Below are 14,083 nucleotides of genomic sequence, written 5' to 3'. Positions count from 1 at the left end.
TTCGGTACCTGAATAAATATGAAATCGGACATTATCAGAAATGGTAATTTTGTATGTGGAGCACTTCGATATTGGATTACCCACCGACAGCTAAATAGCTATAGTCCTGATTGAAGGTGACGAAATTCATAGCCATGTTTAAGAACAAGACAGCGTTTCTATCGTGCTAAAAAGGGAGTATACGTTGTATCCCAGGCCATCCAAAAGTTGACACGTTCACTGATATTTATCCTTCCTTGTAAATGTCTCTTACTGTCATTGATAGCACCCATTAAGTGGACGGCCAGAACAACTAAAGCATCCGCATGCCATAGGCAGACACAGCTTGAAATTAAGAAACAATACCCAGGAGAAGACAGTGAAATAGTGACTGGCAGTGGCAAGCAAAGCCGATAGATGCGTCGTTAGGAGTGTGGTTGCTGGCTAGCTCGCAGTTGATAGTTGATAGTTGATGGTGATGATCAAAAGCGGGCGCCTGACAGAGGTTGAGGTAAACGCGAAAGCAAACAAGGCAAACACCATTTTGAGCATGGACCTAGTCCAATCGGGACGCCTGCGCTCAGACCACATCTTGTTCCCCGTGACATACCTACAGAGTAAGGAAAAAATAAAGAACCTTAAGAGGGGAGGAGAGACGGGCACTCCCACGAAGGCTCTCTTTGGCACCATGGCGCCGAAAAGCACGAAGGCCGAGAGGGGAGCGACCGCCGTGATGGAGGTATGGTGGATATTTGCATGATTCTTGCCATTTTATTTGCAGCCGTTAGTTTACCGGTATCTGACCAACCCAATCTTAACATCCAGTTTAGACCAATAGTGCCAGCATAGTTTCAAAACGCAGTGTGGAGCGCATCTACTATCCTGAGCCTCACTTTTTCCGCTATTTTGTGAAGAAGCCCCTGAGGCGCTCGCCATTGGTCAATCGCGGTTACTGGCTGCGCATGCGTGCTGTGGAAAACATGGTGCGGAGGTTTCTCGAAGGACCGTCGGGACATCAGAAAGTTGTTGTGAATCTCGGCTGTGGCTTGTAAGTTGCTAACAGGCGGTTGTACCAGAAAGTCTAGAAAGGTCTCGAAGTTAATATGCACAGTACATACATGCTAATATAAGATTATATGGGCTTTATATGAAGCGATCCACTTCCTTTTCAATTCCTGAACCGAGACGCTGCTCTGTGCCAAAATGCCAAATTCATTGATGTCGACCACCAGCAGCTGATGGTCAAAAAAAGAGATATAATAACCCAATGCCCTACACTACGGGACCTTCTTTCGGATGTCCAATTGACACCAGAAACAGATAGTATCCTTTTGCGAAGCAAAGAATATGTTGGTATCGGGTGCGATCTCGGAGATCTTTCAGAACTAGATGCCGCATTAAGCGGCGTGATAGGCTTAGATCAAGCTTCGATCCTTTGCATAGCTGAAGTGTCAATAACTTACATGGAAGTTGAGCTAGCGGACGCCCTTATTCGGTTTATGCCAAAGCTAAGTAATGGTAAGAGTTTCTGGTCTCTCCTCTCTAATCGTAGTCAATAAAAGTGCCCAATTCGACTAACAGCTGGAAAGATGTAAATTTCTGTTTGCTGGAGCAGTATTTCCCAGAGGGGCCACACCATCCATTTGCAGCTGTAATGATGAAAGATTTCTTAAAGCTCCCATGCCCGTTACATTCAGTCCATAAATATCCTTCGCTCCGCCAGCATGAGCAGCGATTTCGTGGATCTGGTTGGACAAACGCAAAAGCAACAAACTTATGGGAACTCTGGAATGACCCTACATTCGTTACTGAAGATGAGAGGCTATCCCTTGATTCTATCGAGGCTTTTGATGAGTGGGAAGAGTTCGCCCTCTTCGCCTCACATCATTTTCTGCTCTCTGCTAGCATTCGTAAGACGACAGCAGAATCAGAACCTCCAGATGAGTCGGGAGAAGCTCTGATAGAGCCAAGTCCGTTAGCACTGATTCCTTTGTGCTCTCCGAAGATCACCAGCAAGCGACGATTCGGCGCGATACTCCCTACTTCCGCTAATACATTCGGATTACACGGTGGCCTAGGTCAACAAACTCGACTCTCTTCGACTGATGAATATACGGTATCAAAAAGTAAGACAGCAAGTGGTGAAATGCCACCACTTGATGTGGAACCTCGATTGTGCCACACTATAACTCAATTTTATGGACAGGATTGTCTGCTTGTAGGAGGCAGGGCTGCTCCTAAAAAGGTTATGGCTGATTGTTGGCTAAGGCACTCTGGACGATGGAATCGAACTGATAACCTTCCAACTCCACTTTACAGGCACTGTGCAACTGCAGTGAATCTTGGAGGGAATGACGCTTATGTACTCATCTACGGCGGCAAAACTAATAATGGTGACGTTTCGGGTACATGGTTCTTATGGAATGTGTCGAAAGGTTGGCAGGAGGCTACTGTAGCCAATCAGTCTCCTATAGCAAGATTTGGGGCGTCAATTGTGAATATCGACGGACAGTCTGGAGTGGTATTTGGAGGCATGTCACGATACGCCGTCGTGCTGGATGACTTCTGGACCTGGAAACTAGTAAAATCCAGTGATGGACGGATACATGTCGAGTTAAATAATCTCACAGAAACCATATGTGCTTCCAGTCCCCTCGATAAGTGGCTAGGACGTTTTGGGGCATCAATAACCACAACGGCAAGGGGCTGCTTTATAATTGGGGGGGTGGCCAAGCATTGCTGCATACCCCAGGCCTATGAAATAATGCTTCTGAATAAAAATGCGCTGGATGGGTTGGTTCTTGCTCCCAATATCCCTCTTTTGACAGCTGTTGGCTTGGACCTTGAATCCATCGGACCAAGACCACTCCTTGTTGGTCACTCCTCTTGCAAAGTTGGTGATGACGATGTACTCATTGTTGGCGGTGGTGCTCTTTGTTTCTCATTTGGGATATATTGGAACGAAAGCACTTGGCTATTGCAGAGCGCAAAATCTAAAGCTATCAACGGGTGGAGTCTTTGCGAACCGTCAACTAACGGACAAGATGCTAACCTGCTGGAGGAGGTATCTACTACAACAGTAGATGAGCGGCCAAATGCAAATTCCCCTGGGATAGAGATAATCCCCCGAATCAACATTTCGACGCCTCAAGAGTTTCAGAGAGTTGTTGACAAGGCAAAGCCTGTTATTCTTAGCGGCCTTGATCTCGGTTCATGTGTGAAAACTTGGAGGAAAGAATACCTCGAGAAGGCTATCGGACGTGATCGCAAGGTAGAGGGACTCCGATCAATAACCAGATCGAAAGTGCTAATGGTTTCCTTAGGTAGTGGTACATGAAGCAAAATCCGAAAATATGAATTTCCAGACTAAGAACTTCTCATACGTCACAAAGGAATTTGGGAAGTTCATCGATGAAATTTATGATGGCTCCCGACAATATCTCCGCTCAGTCTCCTCTGTAAACCCTATGGAACAACCTGCGAATCTAGCCCAGGACTTCCCTGGTCTTCAAGGTGATTTCCATCTCCCGCCCGAACTCTCGTTTGTTTCAGAGAATGCCCACAGCTTTCCTCTGAGGTTATCCGGGCCTGTTATTTTATGGCTCCATTATGATGTGAGCTCCCCTAACCTAGTCTTTCAAGGCCTACAGATTGATTTTTGATTCTAGGTCATGTCAAATGTCCTCTGCCAAATACAAGGTGATAAGCGACTTATCCTATATCCGCCATCGGACGTGCTGCGTCTGGGTTTCGCTCCTGGAGCTTCAAGCTCATCAATCAATATCTTCAAAAATATGTCGGATACTTCTCCGTATTCCCCACCAAACACCCATCCTCATGAAGCTCGCCTCAGGCCAGGAGATGTCCTTTTCATTCCACCACTCTGGCCTCATACTGCGAATCCAATCAATGGAGTGAGCATAGCTGTCAATGCGTTTTTCCGGAATATTGGTAGAGGTTACGCGGCGGGCCGGGACGTGTACGGGAACAGAGATCTACAGGCATATGAGAGGGGTCGGATGGAGGTGGAAAAAATCGCACGGTCTTTTGATGGCCTTCCCCGTGATATGGCTCGGTTTTATATGGATCGGCTTGCTGATGAGCTCAGACGGAAAGCACATACATGACCTGAAGGGAAGCCGCAGGTCTAGGCCTGCCTGTTAACTAAATACACACGCTTCCACTCTTTCGCATTGGCGGATATGGATTGCATGTGGTGTGCGACTTAATATGGTTAACACTATGTATGTGTCATGGATACGATGCACTTTTAATCTCAGGTGGGTTTGACGTAATCATCGTCAACAACCTTAACTATAAGTTAACGTCACATGTGGTTTTGTTACTCCAAGCTTGGCCTTTTCTGCTACTTGACCCGACTATCGATCGAACCTGGTAGATGGATATCTGTTGGGAAAATTTCATTGACTTCTCTAATTATGATCGATGGATTCGTCGACGACCTGGTCAATGACAATATTTTGCGAGTAACCCTTCCATCCCTCGGCCTCTTTCTTCTCTATGCAATCTTCTATATCTAAACCTCCAATTGATTGTGATTTTCGTTCCTGTGTTTGAATGAGGATAATATGGTTGTTACCTCAAAAGCCCTATGAACGGAGCACGCCAACCAGTGCTATTTGTTTCACGATATCAAGACTGAGGAATGGATTTATATATATGCAAATACACTTGTTGTACCTCCAGAAGAGCCAACCACTGAAGATACCTAGGCCTAGTTATAACTAGAGATACAGAGATTTTACCATGCAATAATTTCATCAGAGGATGCCATCCCGTTCAGAATACCACCGTGTATCCAAGGCGCTGGAGACGAGTCTGAATCTCGGGGGATATGGACAGGTAGGACGGACCCATGCATAAATATAGAGCCAGGTAAGCTGGGCGAGGGGCGTTTAGGATGGTGGAAAGTTGATATAGACAGTGGGCTTAGAAATACTCGAGGACTTCGTTCGAAGCATCGATCGATGGTGTGTGATATCCAGTTTGACAGTTACACTGCATCGATGTCGGATCTCAGTTTGAGAAGTTGAAATGTAAGAAACCACACATACCAAATGGCGACGTGCAAATACGTTTCATGCAGAGCTCGCGATATCAAACTCGCTCTAGAATCCGGCTCCTATTAAAATATTTGTTGAAAATTGAAATTAATAAATGTGTACGCGTAGTTGCCAAAAAGTTAGCTCTCACTGAGAATTGCAGCCTTATATCAGCCTCAAGGTTCTTAGTTAACCTAACTAACTAACTAGTTAGTCAACTAGTTAACAGTTACAAGTAACTAACAAAAGTGAACCCTTCAGCATTTTCCGGACACTTATTATTATTGACACGGAGAATTAACTCAGTTTAATAAACTACGAGAAGTTACTGTTATTGCCTTCTGCCAGTGCGGCGGGTTCTCGCTCCATTTGCCCCTTCGATCCTATTTTTATCCCGGATATCGCAACGTGAGGCAGATCCCTGGCGTGCGATGGTCGGGCCGGCACACCGCAAGTGAAATCCAAGGGGATCGGGTTGTGGTGTCTAATACCGCCTTGGGTTGGATAGCGGACCACAAAATCTGACACCAAGGTGAGCGAGTAATATGCGGAGCCATAGTACTAATTATAAGAGTATTCAAAATGACCTCGCAAGCGGCATGGAAGCGCACGGCCTCCTGCGTTGGATTTGGTGCCCTTGATCAGCTACTCAAAATCGTGAGTTTCAAGAGAAGGTCCAACTGTTGTTTTAAGACTCTCCTAAGCATTCGGCTATAGTAATCCCCTGCACTCCAACAACTCTCCATTGGTCCCAGGTTTCAACGGTGGTTTTCTTGGCTCAGATAAATCACCCGAGCTAGCTGCAGGCCCGATGCCCCAGCCAGCGACAGACACTCTCCCATGCCTCCTTGATACTCCCGCTGTACAGCATATCGAGCGTACAACCCTAACATCATGAGGTGTGCCACTAGAGCGTACAGGCTAGGATGGCCTGCACGCTGGTTTCGTCTCCATTCGCAAGGGGGAATGGTGATCGACTTTTTCCGAAACCTATTTTGAGTGCTGAAACTCGAACAGAGTTAAACTTACAAGCTCACTGCCCCTGCACGTTCAAACGAAAGACCTGAAATAAACAACGCACACACCAAGCCCGAGTTGCGACGGGAACACCAGGCGGGAGCGCCGCTTCCCAAACAAAAGGGAGAATCTTCCCCTCGGAGACTCCTGTTTCATGTGACCGTGATAGTTATTGTGGAACAGGAACATGCGGACGAAAACCCTCTGACTCAAAATCCGGAGAACTGGTGACCTGGCTGATTCCTTACCAACTGACAACTCACATTAGTGATTGCTAAATACGACAAGAGTTGCCAGCTGTGTCTCCGAAAAGGAGATATAAGCTGGCGCCCTCACCCTTTGCTTCTCATGTTTCAAAAACATTACTCTCGGCTCCCTCCGGGCTTGAGCCTTTGTATAGTCTGTTTTTTCTCCATGGCGTCGCTCGTGCTTTTTATCTGTCTCTTGTTATTTCTACATAATATCTCTCAGTCGGCCGAAGCCACGGGCTCATTGGTTAACTTAGGTTATGCCAAATACAAGGGTGTACAAAACCCAGGAGGGATTACTCATTGGCTTGGAATGCGATATGCGGCACCTCCGTTGGGAAATCTTCGATTCGCCGCACCGGAGGAGCCAGTGAAAGAGAGAAAACAACAACATGCGAATAAAGTATATACTTCACTGACCTTCCATTTCCATTTCCAGCTTGAGCGGCATGAGCCAACATCAAACAACTAACAACTGTTTCACAGTTTGGCTTCAGCTGCCTGTCAACTAAAACTATTCCTCGAAAACAAACCTCAGAAGACTGCCTCTTCATTAATGTTTATGCTCCATCAAATGCCAATGCGGACTCTAAGCTCCCTGTTTATTTCTATATTCAGGGCGGCGGATTCAACGCTAATGCCGGCGGGCGTATCAACGGTACGGGCCTCATCAAAGCCTCGGGCATGAAGATTATCGTTGTGACTTTCAACTATCGTGTGGGGCTTTACGGCTTCCTCGCAAGTAAAGAGATCAAGGAAAAGGCTAGCTTGAACAATGGCCTAAAAGACCAAATGAAGGCTCTTGAGTGGGTTAAAAAGCATATTAAACAGGTTTGTGCTGGCCCCTACCCGTCCATTCAATCATTTCAGAGATATTTTATCTCGGGGTGCGCCTGAAATTTAGTTATACTAACTTTAACCCTTAGTTCGGTGGAGACCCTGACCATGTCACAATCGGAGGAGATAGTGCTGGTGCAGCTTCTGTATACTATTTTCTCACTGCTTTCGGGGGCAGAAGCGTTGACACTTTCCATGCGGTCGCAGCAGGTTCTCCTTCGTTCGGAACACAGCTCAACGTCCAAGAAAGCCAATACATGTATGACAATCTTGTTGAAAACACAAAATGCAATGGCAAAGATTCCCTTGCCTGTCTCCGCAGGGTAAATGTAATAGATATGCAGAAGCTCGACAAGCGATACCCTCTCCCTGGTGGCAATGGTCCGCCACTGTTCATGTATAGCCCAACCATAGACAATGATATAATCAGGGACTATACCTACAAACTGATCTCGAACGGAATGTTCAAAAAGGTCCCTATGATATTTGGCTCAGACAGTAACGAAGGCACTGTCTTCGTTCCAAGGATGACAAACAGCTTCAAAGAATCCGACACGTTCCTGAAAAACCAATTCCCAGCGATGAAGGAAAAGCACTTCGAGAAGATCCATGACTTGTACCCCAAGACCAACGATGTGTTTCCTGGCGCTAAAAGCTATGGCGCATACTGGCGCCAAGGAAGCAACGCCTACGGTGAAATGCGATACAGCTGTCCCGCCATCATCCTCACTCTTGCAGGTAGTACATATGGGGATCCGAATAAAACATGGAATTTTCACTATGATGTTGAGGACCCTCCAGCCATGAAAAGCGGCATCGGAGTCGGCCACACGGCTCACGTTCCCGCTATTTGGGGCCCAGAGTACGGCTACGGACCCGCCTCATACAAGGACAAGGGTGTTAATGCGCCGATTGTGCCTGTTGTGCAAGGATACTGGACAAGCTTTATCCGCAGCTTTGATCCGAATAAATATCGAGCCAAGGGCAGCCCCGTTTGGGAAACTGTCACCACTGCGAAGACTGGCAATGCGCTCCATCAGTTATACGTCAAAACAGGCGAGACGAAGACAAGATTGATGGACGAAGATCAACTAGAGAGATGTCGGTATTTGTTTCGTGTTGGTGCTGAGCTCAAAATGTGATATTAACAGAGAGAGCGCCTTGTATGTATATGTGGTTTATTAGATTTGTTTCTGTTATTTGTATTTCATGTTCTAGATAGCAGCGGCGCCTGGAGAATTTCGTGTCTTTTTCAGTTTCATTTTATATACTTCTTTGGCCCTTGTGGTGTTTAGGGGGTCATTTTACATATTTCTCTGCCCCATCTCGAGGATTGGCACATAGATATCCCCGATTAGCAGAGGTACGAAAAGAATTTATAAATATCGTTGGATTACAACCCTCATGTTTTCAACATTATAAGCCTCAAGCAATTAAATTTGATGTACGCCTATTGAACTAGACAAAGATGCAGCCGCAGCCGAGCCACTAGACACAGGATATGCAAAAGAGTATATAGACCTATAGTATCTGACATGCCAAAAAATAGAGAAAAAAACAAGTTCTCCGCTTACTTCTTCGCCCTCCTCGCCTTCTTCTCTCTCTCGTAAGCCTTAGCCTCTCTGCCCTCTTCACCCTGGATTTCCGCCACAAGCCTACGATACTTGCGCTCATACTCCGCATCCTTCTCGCGCTTCTCACGTAGGCTCTCGCGCGCAATGAAGTTCGCGTCCTTGCGCAGCTCACGCATCGCGCCTTTACGCTCGCGCTTATGCTCTGCTTTCAACTTGTTAAGCTCAGCGCGTTCACGATCAGGATCGTAATGGCGGGACGGGTTGAAAGATTCTTCGAATTTAGGAATGGCGGTTTTGATCGCCAGCGGGCGGTGGTTATGTAGTAGCAGTGGCCGGCGGGCGAGGTCGGATTGCTTTAGGAGCACTTGTAACTTGTCGAGAATCCTTTGCAGTTGGTCGGAGAGAGTGCTGGGGGATTTGTTGTTGAGGGAGTGGTTGAGATGTTTGAGGACTCGATTTGCTGGGGCAAAAATGTCATGGAATGCAGATTTGGATGACCAGAGGTCCGCGGCATGGTCAAGGAGAGTGATAAATGTGCTGATGAGGGAAAGCTTGAGGGATTCTTGTTCACGACTGTCGGTAGAAGATTTGGCGAGAACGTCCCAGAATGTAAGTTTTCTGATGTGGGTCAATGGGAGTTCTGAAGCGGTTAGATGCAGAGGCACAGACGGCTGCCGGAGAGGAAACAAGCCGAGTGTCTCTTTGGGCTCGATAGGCGCTAGAATGCAGAGACCGTTTAGGACGTAGTTCATGAATTCTGGTATATACCGTTTGGCTAGCGTCTGATACTGGATGCAAAGGGTTGCGATATATGCGCCAGTCGCGATATTTCCAAGGTTGGTGATATTGCTCTGACCAAGGTATCTAGCCATGGCAAGAATGGACGGAGTGACAACAGCATGGAAGTGATCGGAGGTGGGGAATATGGTTGCCACGCCAGTTAAAATAACGAGATCGCCTGGCAACAATTCTAAAGGTCGAGTTTCCGACATCTCTCGCAAATGGTCTCTCATTGCACTAGCTACTGCCTCCGGCTGAGCCTTGGCCATAGAATGGACATGGCGTAACAAGTTCTCGAGAACTGCGAAGGGTGGGTGGTTTGGCTGATTGGCTAGGTACACGGTATGCTGCACAAGCACTTGCGAAAAAGTCGCAAGCTTGGATTTATTGTCGCCGTGGAGGCCTGGATGATGGAGTGCGCGAATTCTCTGAACTACAGTGGGTAGGTCTTCGGTTTTGGTATCCTTAATGATTTGCAAGAAGTGTTCATGGCTTCTCGGGCAGGGATATGTAAATGCAAGGTCGTTGTTTGTCAATGCTGTGGAGGATTCGCCATTGGTGGTCGATGGCCCCTTATCGGCTTTCGCGCCAGGAGGGAGAACTAAACCACCAATGAACCCATCATCTTCCGCCTCAGACTCCTCATCAGTCGAAGCGCTGGCCATATCGCTCTCATCTAGAAGAAGCTCTGCTTCAGAGTCAGACTCAACAAGGTCGCGGTCGATGATAAAATCGTCTTCATCTTCTACAGCGAACTCTTGAATCCTCTTCGGTTGAGCCAATCCAAATGCCTTCGCATCATCTGGCTCTGAATTATCCTCCACTTCTTCCTCACCGTTGCTATCCTGTTCCTCTGACAAGTCATCCCCCGCCCCTTGCATTCTTCTGAGCCGTTCTTTTTCTAGTTGTCTCAGTCTCTCTGCCTCCTCTTCTGCTTTCTCCTCCTCTGTCTTAGTACGGTCTACAGGATTAGCTCGTTTATCGTAGGTCATTTGTTTCAGACGTTGATCGTACTCCTTATCAGCCTCGTCTCTTGGCTTTCCATTCAAGAGAGCCGCACGATCCGGATTCATCGTGGCGGCAAGATCAGGTTGTGGCAAAGGTTCAGGTTCAGGTTTTTTGACCCCTCTCATCATCTCAAAAATTTCGGGAAGACCCTTATCGAGTGACGCTCGCAAATCATCATCATCCTCTTTTGCCTTTTGACGCTCATACTTATGAAATTTCGATTTCGCAATGAGCTCTTTCATGACTTCGTTTTTTGATTTCTTCCGTTCCGGTTGCCCTTCCTCCTCCGAGTCCTCCGCCAGCCCCTCCATGTCATCTTCTTCAGCCGTTCGCCTTCGTTTACGTATTTTCTCTACGTTCCCTTCTTCATCAGAGACATTGAGATCGTCCTCTTGAAAGTCATCCCTGTTATCTGCGTCAAACGTAATAGTTTGTCCCAAATGGGTAAGTTGCACCTCTTCTTCGTCATCTTCAAGATTGAACATTGACTCCTTTTTGAGCCTCCGCTGGCTCTCTCTTGCAAACCGCTCGGCCGCTCTTTCTTCTGGGGTCATTGTAGGGTCATTTTCACCGAAGCGTCGATCGAGCAATGTCCCGACTTTACTCCGGCGCTGCATTTCCTTTAAGAGGGTTTCTTTCCTCTACATAATAATTAGCGTATAATACAGTTAACGGAAATAAGCCAGGAATTGAAAACACACTCTCTGCTCTCCTAAGCCCTTGGTGACTCCGGGTCTGGAGCGTGGTGCATCTTGGTTCGATCGCGAAACAGAACTGAATTTAGCAGGCCTCGTGGGCGCCTTGATTTCAAAGGGATTGAATTGTTCCCGTATTCCCTGGAGGGCAGCATTGCGGTGTATTCGGCTCGCAGCGCCCGCTCCAGACTTTGCGTTTTTCTGTTTCTGCTTTTTAGACTGCTGCGGCCCCAGGATTCCGCTTTCCCGCAGAGAGGCTTTCAGCTGCTTCAGCTGCGAAGGGGGCATTGGTGAATGTTTTCTCCTAACTGGTAGTTGGCTTCACTGTCATTTTTTGAAGCTCCAGTAAATAATTTTTAAACTGGCACTTTAGTTCTTCACCGCCTCTAGGCGGGCCAAAGTAAAAATATTCTGCCACCCTCCACCTTTCCCGGAACTAGTTATTCCATTTAATTGTAATCCACAGCAACCGCGCATCAATGTCGAAAATACCCGCGAGAAAGGGAGCACACAGTGGCTATGACTTCACAATATAATGACCGTATTGTATGGCTATGTTTAGGTATGTTCCCCATAGCACTCAAGCCTTGTACACGTTACTTAATGCTCCCTATATGCAGGCGTCACTCTGTTCTTTGCAGTGCGCGGAGTCGCAGCCGAACTCCATCGTATCCGGGAGCTCACTACGATCAGAAATGGGGAGAAAGATGACCAGGTAATTGGTGAAGGAACGGAGGATGGTAAAATCCACTCTCCGGGTCTGTGGGAATTTGGGGACTAACGCCATGGATCGTAGCTCTGAAATTAGAAACTCTTCAAAAGCTGTCAGAAAGCACAAGCTTTGATCTTCGAGCAGCGTAAGGATTTCCTAGCAGACATTTTACACATATATTCTAACCATCAGATAGGGCATTGAGGATTATCTCCGAAAGATCAACTAAAGGATCTACACGAGATCTACTACTAGAAGATCTGTCAAGCAAGGATCCCACGCTCCGGAACAAGGCTTTGAATGCTCTTTATTTCCTGGTCTCTAATCGATCTTGCAAGTTTACTCTCTCTTTTTAACTCCCTTCCTCATTCCCTTTGCTTCCTTTCGTTACTATCTACTATTCCGGCTAATTTTACACAATCTACAGTGTCTCGTTCTTCCGTGACCAACCGGCTAAAAGATCTCCCTACCTATACTGCCCTTGTCAATTGCCTTTGTAACTTTCTCGCCGAGCACACAGAAGAAAACATTAAAACAGTCTCACCAATCCTTCCCAGAACGCGACCACAGGGCGAAAAGAAAGCTCTAAATACCCTTGACATAATTCTCAGAGAGAATATACCTGCAGCGCTAGAGGCTGGCGTTATAAGTCGGTGGCTTTCGAAGTACCCGTTTCCTTGCACTACGGAAGACGAATCTAAACGAATAGATGTGGTTGTCTTAACGAAGACATGGTACACTGACGACTCCGTCATGAGCTCCATCATCAGCACCCTTTCTTCCCATCAGGAGGGAGTCAGCCAATTACGGAAATACGGGCTCATGGGTAGTAGAATAGCGGAGCACACTCACAGCGTATATGACGACGAGATTGGCGACGAATATGATCATGATGACGGCAGCGAAAATGATAGCGATGTCTGGATGGTTGGGGGGGAGGAAACTGCTGGTTTACCATTATGGGCTGGTGGGAGGAGACGACAAGAAGGAACCGCTGAAGAGCAAGAACTGCGGCGACAGCGCAGGGAAGCCATGGTTTTCAGTGAGAGTGGAGGACCTTTGGGGAGAGATGACATTATCCACCCTGTTCGGAATAGGGAGGATGAGGAACTGGATGCTGAGCTGGAACAGCTGGCAGATGAAGTTTATCGGGAGCTCCGTGAAGAACAATTAGAAGCCGAAAGACAGGCACGGCCAAGGCGCTCATGGTCCATGTGGCCGTTTTCTTGAGACGAGAGTGTACTATATCGGCTGTGAAAGGCAAAAGGGGCTTGTTAGGTCCACGGGGCGTTTTTGGAGCATTGTTGGCCATTTGCCAACTCTATGTTATTTTTCGACTATGGCGCTGATCTAGCAGTGTGACGGCGTTGTTAAACATTGAATAAGCACTACGATACCCCTATATATATATATAATATATTCCATTTTTGTCTAAAGGAAGTTTCCCAATAGGCATGTATGTTTATTTTGATGCATCTATCTATAAAAAACTACAGACCCTTCCAAGATGACTTCGCCAAATGGTCACTCTTCTTCTTACTATATTTAACCATTCCCATCATTTTCAATTCCGATAAGGCACGGTAAAATAGAGCCAACGCCTCGCGCTCATCAGATTCCTCACCATCATCACCCCCAGCCATTGTATAAAACGCACGCCACAGGTCATAGGCATTGACAAGAGACCCCGTTTCCAAATAAAGGTTATACAGAATGGAAATTGCTGGTTTAGAAGATGACGTGCTCTCGTCATCCGTAGAATGTGTGCTTGCAACCAGGTAGTCGAATGGAGTAGATAAAGCTCGCTCGATCGTGAAACGAGGTCGAGGTGTAAAAGCGTCTTTTATGGGAGTTCTCAAGTCGTAGAGAAACGCCTCATGCATAAAAAGATCAACTGGAGATATGAGATTGCTTGACAAGTAATCCTGGAAGGCAGCACTCAAGTCGTCGACAACAGTGGTATATTTGATCTCCAGTGTGGATAGTTTTGCTTTGGTTTTTGTGAGTTTGACTCTCTGTCCCACGATTGTGGTTTTGTGGGTTGAATGGAATTTATCGTATTCACTGCGGAGCGGGTCGGGGCGATTATTGTTTTTTAATAACGATTTGAGGATTTCTTGTAGGTTCAAAGAGACGTATCTAATCCGCCAACGTCTTGTGCAAGGGTGTG

General features: G+C 46.7%; 6 protein-coding genes across 6 annotated transcripts in view; 3 read left to right on the top strand and 3 right to left on the bottom strand.

The window, feature by feature from the left end:
- HCAG_00833 (conserved hypothetical protein) overlaps window positions 1-136 on the bottom strand; it is a gene marked incomplete at both ends in the record, with an annotated part of 1,593 nt that extends 1,457 nt beyond the window's left edge. Inside the window, one exon of the mRNA XM_001543737.1 lies at window positions 85-136. Coding sequence (XP_001543787.1) covers window positions 85-136 — 52 coding nt within the window. The remainder of the gene's footprint in view (window positions 1-84) is intronic.
- A 393-nt stretch (window positions 137-529) lies between these two features.
- On the top strand, window positions 530-4,106 carry HCAG_00832 (predicted protein; the record flags this gene model as incomplete). The annotated part of the gene is made up of 7 exons (XM_001543736.1): window positions 530-718; window positions 810-1,027; window positions 1,133-1,497; window positions 1,569-1,949; window positions 2,316-3,250; window positions 3,303-3,593; window positions 3,648-4,106. The coding sequence occupies 7 exons, from the start codon at window positions 530-532 to the stop codon at window positions 4,104-4,106; spliced, it is 2,838 nt and encodes a 945-aa protein (XP_001543786.1).
- Window positions 4,107-5,624: 1,518 nt separating this feature from the next.
- Window positions 5,625-6,337, top strand: HCAG_00831 (predicted protein; the record flags this gene model as incomplete). The annotated part of the gene is made up of 3 exons (XM_001543735.1): window positions 5,625-5,699; window positions 6,075-6,286; window positions 6,328-6,337. 3 exons carry the CDS (start codon window positions 5,625-5,627, stop codon window positions 6,335-6,337), a joined length of 297 nt encoding a protein of 98 aa, XP_001543785.1.
- A 136-nt stretch (window positions 6,338-6,473) lies between these two features.
- On the top strand, window positions 6,474-8,286 carry HCAG_00830 (conserved hypothetical protein; the record flags this gene model as incomplete). The annotated part of the gene is made up of 3 exons (XM_001543734.1): window positions 6,474-6,710; window positions 6,794-7,138; window positions 7,234-8,286. The coding sequence occupies 3 exons, from the start codon at window positions 6,474-6,476 to the stop codon at window positions 8,284-8,286; spliced, it is 1,635 nt and encodes a 544-aa protein (XP_001543784.1).
- Window positions 8,287-8,714: 428 nt separating this feature from the next.
- On the bottom strand, window positions 8,715-11,489 carry HCAG_00829 (conserved hypothetical protein; the record flags this gene model as incomplete). Its single annotated transcript, XM_001543733.1, has 2 exons — window positions 8,715-11,147; window positions 11,208-11,489. The coding sequence occupies 2 exons, from the start codon at window positions 11,487-11,489 to the stop codon at window positions 8,715-8,717; spliced, it is 2,715 nt and encodes a 904-aa protein (XP_001543783.1).
- Window positions 11,490-13,403: 1,914 nt separating this feature from the next.
- Window positions 13,404-13,796, bottom strand: HCAG_00828 (predicted protein; the record flags this gene model as incomplete). Its single annotated transcript, XM_001543732.1, has 1 exon — window positions 13,404-13,796. One exon carries the CDS (start codon window positions 13,794-13,796, stop codon window positions 13,404-13,406), a length of 393 nt encoding a protein of 130 aa, XP_001543782.1.
- Between the last annotated feature and the right edge of the window lie 287 nt (window positions 13,797-14,083).

Source organism: Histoplasma capsulatum, genomic scaffold (genome assembly GCF_000149585.1).
Source record: "Histoplasma capsulatum NAm1 scaffold_1 genomic scaffold, whole genome shotgun sequence".
In the NCBI taxonomy this organism is placed as follows: Eukaryota; Fungi; Ascomycota; class Eurotiomycetes; order Onygenales; family Ajellomycetaceae; genus Histoplasma; species Histoplasma mississippiense.
This window is presented reverse-complemented; position numbering and strand designations above follow the sequence as displayed.